A 14,328-nucleotide genomic window follows, 5' to 3' on the forward strand; every position below is an offset into this window, starting at 1 on the left:
ACAAAATGTTGACTAAGTTCCTTCTACATTTTAGGACCACAATTCCTTTCCCTTCATTGTGTAATTTTCATAGCAAGTCCAGTCAGATACCTGAACAGTGAATCTGGAGTTCAATGGCCCTGTTTTTCTTGGAATAATGGAGCCAGTAAAAATGAAGACACACGTTTTTAAAACTATGTGGTTAAAAGAGGGAGTAGGTTCTGGAATCTGCAATGAACTTTTTTTTTCCTGCTGAAATATATCTTACATTATGTATTTCAGATGTGTCACATATATATTATTCAGTACATATGAGTAATTAGTATTGTTCAATGAATAAGAAGATTTTCCAACTGTGCCCACTGATATGAAATAACCTAATCAGTTATTTCCATAAATTTGATGTAGTCGATTATTGGAGCAGAGGTCCTGACACAGATGAATGATTTCCTGAGAGGCCACCACCATCTTTCTGGAATAAGAACACTCAAAGAAACTTTGGTGACGCTGTACTGCAGATTCCTTTCCCTTAAGAAATCTAAACACTAGAAGGTATAAGGCCAAGAGCAATAAAACTTCCAGGTTCTGGCCAAGGGACTACTTTTTTCAATACTTAGGTCAGACAACATAATTTCTCATAAGGAGCACTAATAATGTAATTTGAGACTTAAAAGGCCACCTCACCTCTCTGAGTCAGCGACTACTACCTAATTGCTTGAGGGACTTTTTCCAGACAGGTGGTCTAGAAACCTTTTACTTATGGTCATCTCTGAACTTATAAAATCTTTTTCCTCTTAAATATCTTGAAGAGTACGAGACACAACAGCATAGCTTGTAGTTTTGAGAACATTTCCCCACACAAACATTGTCTTGCTTGATCCTCACAATCCTTAAAAGTAAGGCAGGTACTTTAATTCCCCTTTTTAAGATGTATCAACCAAGGCTTATAAAGCCAACAATAAAGCAAGACTCCCTAGGTCAAGTCCAGTACACTCAATGTCACAACCTTGGGACTCTGCATGAATGAATGGGAAGGCGAAATGGAATTGTCACTGAGAATTGCACCTCAGAAAATCTTATTACTTTTACTACGTTTCACAGGTATTTTTCTGACACAATCAAAATTTATGTCACAGTCACAATGCATAAGTATTCTGATAAAAAAGTCATGTTCGTATATCTACAGGGTAGATAGCTATATAAAGTTTCGTGTGTGTGTGCGTGTGCGTGTGCGTGTGTGTGAAATAGCCTGAAAAGAGCTCCCCCTCGCAGTCCTTCGAAGCATATATTCACCAAAACTAGAGCACAGAGCTATTGATACAGAGTATTTCTGCTTCGCTTTAGCCCCGCAGCTGGGTTCCAGCTGTCTAGAGTAACTAATTAATAAGTAGGTGGTCTTTTCTTTCTTCGGAGAGCCTCTTTTCTGCCTCTTTCTCACTCCAGACCCTCGGAGCCTGGCGACTTTTTCGCTCCGGTGCCCTGGACAGCGCTGCCTGGGTGGCCGCTCTCTGGCCGCTTTTTGTTCACTCGAAGAGATGTCCCACGATTCAGCAGTAACCAGAGAAGTCCCCACAGACTACTGTGGCCCAGTTCCCACCCATCCTCCTTGTGGGAATAAGGCTTTTCCCGAAGAAAGCCCCAGGATTCTAGTTTAGAAAAAACTCCCCAAGTCTCTCCTCCCTACTCCCGCCCGTGACGCCTGAGGAAACTGGAAAATCGGGAGACACACGCACAGCGGTCGTGAGAGCTACAGTGGGACAAGTAAGTGCGTCCTTCTGGTCCGCAAACGTAGGCAGAGTAACAAAGAGAAGGCATCAAAGAAGTCACTGGGGAGAGAAAGTCTTTTAAGTCACCCAGTTGTTACCTTGCAGAGGAGGGTGGGCAGAAGCAGGGTGGGGAGAGACGGAATTCCTGTAGCCAAGTTGCCCTGGGAATAAAATTAGCCAGACTGCCCGCAGGGGTATGGGTGGTCTCGCAGCTGAAGGAGAAACCCGGGATGACTGAGGCCGGGGCGCGCGCCAATTTCAAGTGCAAGAGCGCGCACGTCCCGCGGCTGGCTGGGGATTTGGAGGTACCGTACTGACCATGTCTGTTGAAGTCAAATGCGGGGTTAAGGTGGCGATTGAAGAGGTCTGAGGAAATGGTGGCAAGCCCAGAAAAGGCGTGACACGTCCAGCTCTCCAAGTTTTTTGGCAAAGAAGAGCGCGAAAGCGCCGCGATCCCTCCTACTGTGCGGAGGAATCAGCGAATTTCCTAGCCCCACCCCTGAAGCAATGATGCAAAGAGAACAAATCACCGACGTAAGGAGGGGGAAATAAACAACTCCCAGGGGAGAGGGTATGGAGGTGGGGAAAGTAGGCACTGAGCGGTCTTTAACCACTGAGGCGAGAGAGCGCGCGTTCTGGGGAAACAACCCCAGCCTAAATCATTGGATTCGGGAGCTCAATGCTTTCAGAGGCTCGGAGCGCACCTCCCCAGCTTCGCCCTAGTTGAGGAAGGGCAGAGCCGGGAGAGCAGCTCATTGAGCGAGTGGAAAGCTGAGCGGGGAGACGCCAACAGGAGGGAAAGCGGACCAGGTTGAGCGGTGAGTGTGAGAAGGAGAGAACGAAGCCGGCCGGGAGCCCGCTCCAGCGGAGGCGGGAAGGGGCTGAGCCTCTGCGAAGGCCGAGGAGGCTCTGCATGGACAGTATGCGTTTCGCCGGAGGCTCAGATGCTGGGCCCGCCGGCAACTCCAGCCCGTGGTGGCCTCTGGCCACCGGCGGGACCAACGCCAGCCGGGAAACCGAGGCGCTCGGGGAAGGCGGCGATGCTCAGAGGGACGAGCGCAACGAGGAGCTGGCCAAGCTAGAGATCGCCGTGCTGGCGGTGACTTTCGTGGTGGCCGTGCTGGGTAACAGTAGTGTGTTGCTGGCGCTGCACCGCACGCCTCGCAAGACGTCCCGCATGCACCTCTTCATCCGCCACCTCAGCCTGGCGGACCTGGCCGTCGCTTTCTTCCAGGTGCTTCCGCAGCTGTGCTGGGACATCACCTACCGTTTCCGGGGACCTGACGTGCTGTGCCGCGTTGTGAAACACCTGCAGGTGTTCGTCATGTTCGTGTCGGCTTATATGCTGGTGGTCATGACCGCCGACCGCTACATCGCTGTGTGCCACCCGCTGAAGACGCTGCAGCAGCCCGCGCGCCGCTCGCGCCTCATGATCGTTGGCGCCTGGGTGCTGAGCTTCCTGCTGAGCACGCCGCAGTACTTCGTCTTCTCCATGGTCGAGGTGAACAACGCCACCAAGGCCTACGACTGCTGGGCCACCTTCATCCAGCCCTGGGGTTCCCGTGCCTACGTGACCTGGATGACCGGAGGTATCTTTGTGGCTCCTGTGGTCATCCTGGGCACCTGCTACGGCTTCATCTGCTACCACATCTGGCGCAACATCCGCGGAAAAACGGCGTCGCGCCAGGGGAAGGGCTCTGAGCGCCATGGTGGTGCCTTCCACAATGGGCTCCTGCTCGCGCCCTGTGTCAGCAGCGTGAAGACCATTTCCCGCGCCAAAATCCGCACCGTGAAGATGACTTTCGTGATTGTGACAGCTTACATTGTTTGCTGGGCGCCCTTCTTCATCATTCAGATGTGGTCTGTCTGGGATGAGGGGTTCGCCTGGGTCGGTAGGTATCAGTAGGTATTGCGACAATGGAGAAAGGTGCAGGGGTTGGGCCGTGGGGCGGGGGACTGGAGAGACTTTTTCTAATACCCTCTAGAGCAGTAGTTCTTAAACTTCTTTGTGCATAAGAATCACACCTTGGGTGAAATTATCAAAAGGCAAATTCCTGGGCTCCGCGCCCCAGACTTTTTGATTCAGTAGCTCTGGAAGAGGGTCCAGGAATCTGCATTTGTAGCGTGCAATGATCCTAAGACCGCAAATCTAGAAACTGTACTCTAGAGTCAGCCACACGAATACACAACAGAGTAACTTTTTGCCGGTCACTATCCACTGTGTTACTACCCTACTTTCAAGTGAGGGAAATATTTTTACTGTTATGACGGCTTTTTACTAGTTTGTAAAAAATATCACGATTAATATAAAAATTTTGTAGAAATGTCTTAAGGGCAAGGGTAAAACCTAGGACATATTTCTCTGAGGAATGATTCTTGGGTGGATTCTAGTTTAGCATTTAGTTAAAGTTTCATTGCTTTTTATAATTTTTTAATTTTTTTCTGACATTTTAACACCTTCTGCTGTTTGAAAGCAGAATTACTGATACACTAAACTTGTTAGACTAATTATTACCCTTTCAGCAACAGCTTGACCACACAGCTAGTTAAACACCTCTTCATGCAACTCTTGCAGCAGTTTACAGAGAATGTTCCCTACGCTTGCTAGTTTGTTTGATTTTAATTCCTTTACAAACTAGAAAAACTAACTTCACAAGAATTTACTCCCCAAAATAATTATTTAATATTGTATCTTGAAAAAATATTTCCTTTTAGTAAGAAAAAATACTTTTTTCAAATCAAATGTATTACAGGATTATTACCCACAACAACTACAGTTGGGAAATAAGTATCTGGAAAGAACTGCCTTCTTTTGGTATTTGAGATTGGGGTAGGGAGTATACATGATAAACTTTGGAAGTTATAAGTGCAAATAAAATATCTGAGAGTGAATTTAATTAAAACAAATGAAAATTCTTGCATGAGTATAATATTACCAATTAAAAATACAACATGAATGCTATATTTTTGGTTTACTATGCCATGTCTTGCTTGATTTTATTAGCCTCTGAATTATTGCCAAACAAATAAAAAATTCAGTCTAGTTGTTACTTTATCGGGATTTAGACTTTTAAAAGTATAGTATCTTAGCACAAAGTATGATTAAATAACCTGTAATTTATTATGGCATAACAAGAGTAAGAAGACCCAGGCTTACATTTAATAATCAAAAGAAAGAGAGTGCTTGCTGATTGATCTTATCCTCAGAAAAGTCATATTATCGGTGCAGTAGTTCTATTGCGGAAGGTTATAATATGTACGTAGTTTACTAGTGCAAATTAATGTAAAATATTTCAAAGCCTGTTGGAATTTCTTAATTTAGCTGTTTTTAATAATAATATAATTGTTCAAACTAGAATCAAAAATGTTTTTATAAAATCAAAAGAATTTTCTAATTAACCAAAGAAAAACAACAAATATTGCATCCTTCAGAAGCTTGTTCCAGCTGCCCCATTCAGTATAGTTTTCTTATTATAAAACTATTTTTAATACTAAAAAATTTAAAACACTAAACATGGTCCTTAGTTTCATACTTCTGCCTGAGTTATTGGGATGAATACAATTTGGTGTATGTGATTATAGACTTTAGAAATGTCATTGAAATTGCAGCCCTTCTGTAAGTGCTGTATCCATTAGCACATGCTAGTGCTAGTATAAAAGATAAAAAAATTTTAAAAAAATTAATATTCTTAACCTCTTGGAAGTCTCACTTATTCTACTTAAATATTTCAATAGTTTCAAATGTTTGAATTAATTTTGAGGCATCTTGCTTAAGAAACTATTTATAACCAACTCATTTCCATACACCACCTATTTCCCTGATTGATAAACAAGACTTCATTTTCTATATTTACCCACAATTTTTTTTTGCTTTCATTAGTCAATAGAAAAATGAGTTTATCCAGTGCTCAATTACCTTCATTTAACTATTTAAATAACTTCCCCTTATGTTTTTCATAGAGTCAGAAAACCCAGCCATCACCATCACTGCATTATTGGCTTCCTTGAATAGTTGCTGCAACCCCTGGATATACATGTTTTTTAGTGGCCATCTCCTCCAAGACTGTGTCCAAAGCTTCCTGTGCTGCCAAAACATGAGGGAAACATTCAACAAAGAAGATTCTGACAGTGTGAGCAGAAGACAGACTTCTTACACTAACAACAGAAGCCCAACAAACAGTATGGGGTGGAAGGACTCTCCTAAATCTTCCAAGTCCATAAAATTTATTCCTGTTTCAGCCTGAGCCCCTTATTCATGCAGCATGACTCTTGTAACAGACTTGCTGGCCCATTGGCTGAATCCAGCTGAAATCATGAGAACAAACGAACTGTATGAGATAACATAAATCAATTTATTGGATGCAAGACTCTGTTTCTAGTCGTGTTTCACAGTGCTGTGGTCAAAAGCTATAAATTGTTTTATATGGAATGTTAATAAAAGTACGCTAAATTTTTCAGGCCTAATTCCCAGATATGTAACAGAAGTTTCTAAAGGAACAATCATAACCTGGCTTTATAGCTTGTTTTTTTTTTTTTTTACTTTGTTTTCTTTTTTAATTAATGATTTAATTAAGGCTTGATTGGTTTAGAAGTAATATAATGTAGGGGCCTTCTTTCTGAAATAAGTGAGCTCATAATCAGCCTTAGTGTTTGAAAGGAATTAGAAGAGAGTTCAGAGAAATTGTTTTATCCAATAAAATCAATGTCTGCATCAAAAAATGTAGCCTCAAAGAGTGGCCTGGAGATAGAATGCTGCCTTGAGAGGCATGAGTGCTTGAGGCTGATTGAACAGGGGATGAGGGTTAGGAGGCAGGGTTTGGAGGCAAATGGGGTAAGAGACAGAAAAAAACTTCTCTGTACCTTGTCTGGCTTTCTTCATTATTAAATATATGACTTCAGGCAAATTATTTAAAAATACATAAAATCTCTATTTCCTTGTCTGTGCAATGTAGTTGATAACACTTATCTCACAGGGTTGTTGTGAGGACTAAATGAAATCAAATGTATGAAAAGACTTTCTCATAAATGGTCAAGTGCTATATGAATGCTATCGGTTGCTTTTATTATAGTCGTGGGACCTTCAGAATTGCACAACTTTTTTCTGTTTATTTTTCAGTAACCAGAATTTGTTGGGATATAAAATCCTAAAATTTAAGTATAACTTTGTTGATTCATTGGAAAGCATTGCCAGCACCACTAAGCGTGACTTCTGTCTAACTAAAAGGTTCCAATCTAAAAATAGAACTTGCTTTTCTTTGAAAACAGGTAGATTGAAGCCAGCCAAGAGCATCAATTTCTTTCATTTCTGAACATAACTTACAACACCACTTGGCTGTTGTTACTGCATTTTTTATTGATAAAACTTGGTGAGTTTTTTCTAGCAATTTTTTTCTGGCTTCTTTTCCTTCTTAGAAACCATGCAATGACTTGAGGAGAAATCATAAATATTTCGCATCTCTTAAAGGAGGTAATAGTTATTTTAATAGTATTATTGACTTTTTTTTATAGATAAGAAACTGAGGACCAGATGGCACTGTGAGAACCTGGAACCATCAACTTTACTCCTCTTCATTCTCTTGCCTTTCCAAATTCTTAGGTCTTTTACTCCCTGAATTGATATGCATAAAAAATATTTGTAAATGTTTTAGAGATTAAGCCCTCAGGTTTTAGAATTCTGGGTTTGAAATATAACAGATATGTTTCTTAAAGGGTACTTTCCAATATGAGCCACCAATTAAGTTAATTAATTCTTCATTATTTGAGGCATAACGGCATCTCAGTAACCCTAACCTCTGTAACATTGTCCTTTTGACAACTTCTCTTTGACAGTTCAAAATCTAAAGCCTTTGGCTTAGAACAAAGATGAGCCCTCCTTTTTTTTTTTTTCCTAAATCCAGTTCTGAATAATAACCTCATGACTCATGTCTAGATTGTTTAAAATGTTGGCGTGTACCCACAAGTAAAACAAATCAGTTTGAATCTTATCTCTAGGAATATCTCTCAAATAAGGTGCCTATCAACTAGCTGTGTTTTTTCCACTGAAATGCATCAGGAGACAAGATATAGAAAAAGGGTTAGGAAAACACCAGAAGATCTAGGGCTAGTTCTGCACTAGTACACAATCTTATTCTCTGTGGTTTAGGCTGAGAAGCTTGTGATTGATAAATGACCTATTGGTCAGGAGAAACTGGTGGTATTGTCTGTTGGGCTTCTGATAAATATTAATCAATGATGAAAAAAACATTTTAAGTATATTTAAAGTACATAAAGTGCTTAACGAGTTAATTTTCAGATACATTTTTAAGGTGTAAAACTACTCAGCTGTGTTTTATATTGAAATTTTATTTGGAACATAACCGTGGAGAAAATTAGTGAAATTCTTTTGTTAATTATATATTGTTCTACATACAAAATTTCTATCATTATCGAAGAAGACTTCAGCCGTGATTGAGGGAAGGGTGTGATTTTTAAGAAAAAAAAAAATCAAGTAGTCCTAATAATATATAGTAGCCAACCAAACTTATTATAGATCCTAGTAATGGACAAACCTTTGATGATTAAGTTATTTACACAAGTAAATTAATCCAATTATGTTAAAGTTTTATATTTTTCAGGTTCTGAAACCTACATTTTGTAGGTTTATATTACAGCTCAGAGTTTATTCTACCGCTAAAGCATAAGTAGGAGCCATCCAGAGAGATATCGAGCCTAGTCCTTCATCCCAAATGTTAGAGATTAGTCTCATTTAGGTCCATGTAAACTAAGACCTTATCGATTTTCATACTGGAGGCAACAGCTCTGCCCAGAGTAAGCTCAGGGCAGGGCCACCTGGAATGCTAGTTTGGGAGGTGCAGAAGCAGCCACTCTCCCTCTCCCGCACTCTCCCTCCTTGTGGCCCTGTTAGTACACTCGTTAGTACACTCAGTGTCACTGGCAACACTTGGAATCATGTATAACACAGGACAATAAATATTAGAGAATGATTCTTGATTATAATTTTACCTCAGCCAATTTGAGCCAAAATTTAAGGATCAGTCATAAGAAGAGTTATGTCCCAAGGCGGCCTAAATTTGTGTGATTCCATTGCATATATAGGCATTTGAAAAATATTGTTCTAACTCAGTTTTTAGGTATAGTAAATTATAAATGAAAAAATATATGTGCTATAGTATATTGGCACCAAAAATTTATATTATGGCTAAAAATTAAACACTATTATTTTTTATTTTATATAATATAAAATCACATCACATCTCTTTACATTAATTCATTTTCTAAATAAAAACAAAGTGTCTATGGCCATGCTACCCTGAACAGGCCCAATTTCATCTGATCTCAGAAGCTAAGCAGGGTTGGGCCTGGTAAGTACTTGGATGGGAGACCACCTAGGAAGATCAGGTGCTGTAGGCTTAGGAAATAAAAAAAAGGGATTGTAAGCTGACAAGGTTCTTGCAATCTGTAAGGTCAACCAAGTATTGCCTCACCTAAAAATAAACAAACAAACAAAGAAACAAACAAATAGTGTTGTTAAATCAACTAAATATTTTTATGTTTCAGGGTCAAATTAGCAAATATACAGAAAAGAAAATCTGAGAATAAATCTGAAAATAATTAATTAACAATTAATAATAATATAATTAGGATTTCTACTCATGAAGGTAATTGCCTGTATATCACTGTATTTCAGACTTATATTCTATGATGTTTAAGCTCATTATTGTAACAAATTTATTAAGAATTAATGTTGTATATTCAGTATTTCAGTTTTGGGACTGTTTTTCAAATGTTCTATAGCCCCTATCTTATGTTATGTTGAAGAATTTCAATGTGTTTTCTTGGGGCAAGTCTATGATTCTGGTTTTGATGGATGTTGAAATGTATTGTGATTGTACCTAACATTTAGTCCTTTACAGAAAAAAATGGCTTGTGGTATTATATTGAAATAACTGGTCAATTTATTCCTTAATTTTACTGTATATTGGCTTGGTTCTATAAATTATTTTTAAAATCTCAGATTCGTTTGAACTAATTCTTTTATAATCTTGTTTAATGATGAAATATATTTTAAGTTAATTATGCTGATTTTGAAAAACAAATAAAGAAATGTTTTGTAGCTGGTAGCTATTGATAGCTTTATATTTGAACACAAAGATGTTATATTTATATTCTTTGATGATAGCAAGAACAGATGAAATTTTATAACTGCCCTTTCAGTAAATTACAATCACGAAAGTGAATTAATCTTGTTTAAGTCTATACAAAGACAAGTAAAATAATCAGTTAGCTGAGGTCATATGTATCCCCCTAACCTAAAAATGTCATCTCTGTCTATTTCCGTCCAGACCTGGGTGAGTCTGATTTCTGGGTCCTTAGATCAAAACTTTTCCCATTTCATAAACTATATAAAAGTCTAACTAATGTTCTGTATAATTAAAGTGAATAATAAAATAAAATTCAAAATTAGAATTCTTTACCCTATGGGCTAATAAATTGAAATCATATTAACTTTCAATTTATTCTTTTTCCTTTCACAAGTTAAACACTAATAGATGGACTAAAAGGCTTATTTTGGGTTTGGCTTAAACTCTAGAAACAGTGAATGCCCAGAATGGAAGAAAGGGAGTTTGAAGTCTCTATTTTAAAATACTGTTATTTTAAAACTCACCATTATTTTAAGACTTATAAATGTTTAAGAAGAAACAAAGATTTCTACCAAAACGTATTTTCACAAGGTCCTATTAATCAGCTAAAATATAAATAATAGTCCCATTGTATACCAGAAGAGACTCACATGGAGAATATGCTAGAGTAGAATTTATTCATTCATCTCTAACCCTTTGTAATCTCTAGAGTTAAGTGTTTCTTTCTTTCTTTTTTTCAAATGCCCTCTAAATATTTGCTATAATACGTATTGAAATGATTAGAAAGTTGGTTTATTGCTGTCTTCTCCACAACAATCACATCACATTTATCTTAAAAATAGAAAGTATTTCCTCTTCATCCTTGCATATTTATGTAGTAGATACTGTCTATAGTATATGCTTAATTAATGGACTTAATGTAGATATTCTAAATAAATACATACATATGACTAGAAGTTGGGAAAACAAGGCAAAGCCTGTGCCTTTCCCTAGATTTAAGAGGCATCCTGAGGATTATTATTATGAGGATTATTATGCTTCTGTTGAACTCTCAATCCAGAGTTCATTAGTTAATGTCCTGTGACTACTTTTTCTTCATTCATCCCCCTGCCACTTTTCTTCCAACAATTCTATGAGCGCTGGCTGCTCTGTGTGATGGTATTCCCCTGAAGGTGGGGGGTTCAGTGGGGGTTTAGATTAAACCTCAGAAGAAACCATGATTCATATTCACTCTCCTAAAGGTTCATGGCCATCCCTTCTAAGGGGAACTAGTCTCTAATCATTCTTCTCTTTAGGACCTTACTGGTCCCTATCTTGCTCAAACCTCCTCTTACTACCAAGACCCAAAACCCTTTTTTTCCAACTGTCAGAAATTAACATTTCTTCCACTTCGTTTTGTAGAACTATTTAACTTTTATTTCTCTAAAACATTCTCACTTAGACGATGCTTTTCAAAACAGTGCACTGTCCTTAAAAGGTTTTTTCCCCCCCAAAAAAAGCAAAAGAGCCATTCTCTGTCTATCATCAATAAATCAAAGAACAAGTGTTGGCAAGGATGTGGAGAAAAGTGAACTCTCATACACTGTTGGTGGGGTTGCAGATTGGTACAGCTACTATGGAAAACAGTCTGGAGATTTCTCAAAAAATGGATATACTTTTTGAAAATGGATATACTTTTTGATGCAGCAATTGCACTTCTGAGTATTTATCCAAAGAAAACCAAAATAATTTGTAAAGATCTATGCGCCAGTATGTTCATAACAGCACTATTTACAATAGCCAAGATACGGGAGCAACCTAAATCCCCATCAACAGATGATTGGATAAAGAAGTTATGGTTCATATATACAATGAAATATTACTCAGCCATTAAAAATTTAAATTCTATTATTTGCAATGACATGGATGGACCTACAGGTTATTATGCTGAGTGAAATAAGGCAGACAGAGAAAGATGAATACCATATGATTTCACTTACATGTAGAATCTAAGGAACAAAAAGAACAAACTAATCAAAAACAGATTAAAAAATATAGAGGGCAATCTAGTGACAGCCACAGAGGAAGGAGATTTAAGAGACTGGGAGAAAGGGGTGAAGGGTTAAAGAAGTACAAATTAATAGTTGATAGATGATCACAGGGTTGGGAGCACAACATAGGGAACGCAGTCAGTAGCAGTGTAATGGCTAGCTGTAGAGCCAGAGGAGAGAAAGAGCAATCAGGGGGATTGTTTCATAAACCATATAAATGTCTAATCAATGTACTGTATAATTAAAATGAATAATAAAATAAAATTTTAAAAGAGCCATTCTCATTCCAAAAAGAATGTTGTTTTTCCTAGATCAAAGAATTGAAACTGCATTGAGCTTTTTAAGTCACCTGTTTTTTCTTCATTTTTTACGTGAGTTGTGGAACATAGAGTGCCTAAATAGTTCAGATTTTGCCCTTTTCATGCATTTGTGTGACTTTTGCACACTTGATATTTTTCCATGTTGGATCGCCTTCTATTCCCATAGGTGCAGTAACAAGATCATCTCAGAATACTCTACCAGATAGTTATCCCATAATACTCTTAGAAGAAAATTCTGTAACATTCCTTTCCATAGCAGTCAAGCTTAAGCAGATCCACAGGTTAATGGGATAGATAGAAATAGAGATAGAGAGATAGTGACGTAGATACTTAAGACTTTAATTTTTAGAGCAGGTTTTAGTTCACAGAAAAATTAAGTGGAAAGTAGAGAGATTTCACATATACCCCCTATCCCTAGACATGGATAGCCTCTTCCATTATCAACATCCCCCACCAGAGTGGTACATTTGTTACAACTGATGAACCTACACAGACACATCATAATCACCCAGAGTCTATACCTTACATTAGGGTTCACTCTTGATAGTATACATTTTATGGCTTTAGAAAAATGTGTAATGACATGTATCCACCATTATATTATCACATAGAATATTTTCGATGCCTAAAAATCCTCTGTGCTCCGCCTTTTCTCCCCCCAACCCCTGGAAACCCTGACCTTTTCACTGTCTCTATAGTTCCATGTGTTATATTTTGATATTCACTGTGTCTTTAATGCCCTGGCCCAAATATTTGCTCCAGCTTACCTAATTATTACTTCACTGTAAAACAACATCATATAAAATAGACCAAACAGCAATTCTAAAATATTTTAAAACAAATGGGAACATAAGAAGAAAATCCTGCCATAATTAGCCTGTCACTTGGACCCAGATAGTTGTCAAAACTTCTGCTACAGGCATTTATAACCTCTCTTCTTTCTGCTTTCTCTCCTCCTCATACCAACTTAAAAGCATCCTTCATTTACCAGGCTTCACCTTCTAGCTGTGGCTTAATTTTAGGCAGTAAAACAAAATTTTCCAAAAGAATAGGGCTCCTCCACAATCTGACTGTGAATCATGCATCTTGCCCCTCAAGTCTAGTAGCTTCTCAGTGAGAAATCCCGGGTCCAGAATGTGCCAAAAATTGCCTACTCTTAAGGAGCTCTTGAAAGCAAAAGAACAGCCTATAAACAGTGAAAACCTTTAGAAAATCCAAACAACCCAAAGATCGTACTTGGAGATAATAAAGAGCTGAGATAAAATTTCTATCTAACTTCAATTGTTCAAAAAGAAAAATAGAGAAAATAAACACAAAATATGAACATTTTAGAGGTATTTCAACTGATAATTATCCTTCAACTGCTTCATTTTGTAGAAACACCATTTACTACAGCATCCAAATAATCTGTCCAGCCTCAGACCTAAAACAATGCAGATAAATGGTTAGCTGCTTGGAGTGGAAACAGAGATCCTAATAACAAAGATACAAGAAGAAAATTAGCCATTTGGAAGTTTCTGTAAATATGCATAGTGTTTTTTTTCCCCCTTTCTCTTTCTATTTTTAATTACCATTTATCAGGTAAAAATTCTGAAGGAACTTTGATAGATGGTTACAGGTTAGATGACTATAAAAATCAGCCTCCTAGTGATATTTAAAAATGGCTTACTTACCTAAGCAAAATTAGTAATTTCCTTAAACAAATATATATAAGTTGTTCGACAAGGAAAGGGATTTAAAATTTTTTAAATATGTAAAAATCTTTATATTGTTAATGGGTGATTATACACATATTGTGGGAATGAATGTTTTGAGTAGGTGAATAAGGTATTGTTTTGGTATCAAACATGGGTTAAGTATGTCAGAGTTAATTTATTCCAAAACCATTACTGCCTTTTCTGTTTGCATTTTGGGAGTATAAGTCTATGATTTTCAAGGCCTACATGACATTCCAGGAGGTATAAAAAGTTTGGAATCTTTGGAAAATAAAATGCTAATATGATTTATACCTTCATTAGAATAAAGAGCTACCGCAATGAGTCTTTACTATTTGAAATCTTTGGATTATGAGTTTTCACATTCTTTCTGAATA

The 14,328-nt window shown here is 37.9% G+C and overlaps 1 protein-coding gene and 1 pseudogene across 1 annotated transcript; both read left to right on the forward strand.

Moving 5' to 3' along the window:
* Nucleotides 1-1,825: 1,825 nt before the first annotated feature.
* Nucleotides 1,826-8,228, forward strand: AVPR1A (arginine vasopressin receptor 1A). The gene is made up of 2 exons (XM_016139890.2): nucleotides 1,826-3,637; nucleotides 5,706-8,228. The coding sequence occupies exons 1-2, from the start codon at nucleotides 2,659-2,661 to the stop codon at nucleotides 5,987-5,989; spliced, it is 1,263 nt and encodes a 420-aa protein (XP_015995376.2). The 5' UTR covers nucleotides 1,826-2,658; the 3' UTR covers nucleotides 5,990-8,228.
* An 808-nt stretch (nucleotides 8,229-9,036) lies between these two features.
* LOC118614606 lies at nucleotides 9,037-9,155 on the forward strand (annotated as a pseudogene).
* The last annotated feature ends 5,173 nt before the right edge of the window (nucleotides 9,156-14,328 follow it).

Source organism: Rousettus aegyptiacus, unplaced genomic scaffold (assembly GCF_014176215.1).
Source record: "Rousettus aegyptiacus isolate mRouAeg1 unplaced genomic scaffold, mRouAeg1.p scaffold_m13_p_2, whole genome shotgun sequence".
NCBI classification, from domain to species: domain Eukaryota; kingdom Metazoa; phylum Chordata; class Mammalia; order Chiroptera; family Pteropodidae; genus Rousettus; species Rousettus aegyptiacus.

Bases quoted from the DNA above. Each gene is read 5' to 3' on its own strand.
- AVPR1A (XM_016139890.2), top strand. From the start codon at position 2,659: ATGGACAGTATGCGTTTCGCCGGAGGCTCAGATGCTGGGCCCGCCGGC. The intron at 3,638-5,705 runs GTAGGTATCAGT...TGTTTTTCATAG, and splicing joins TGAGGGGTTCGCCTGGGTCG to AGTCAGAAAACCCAGCCATC.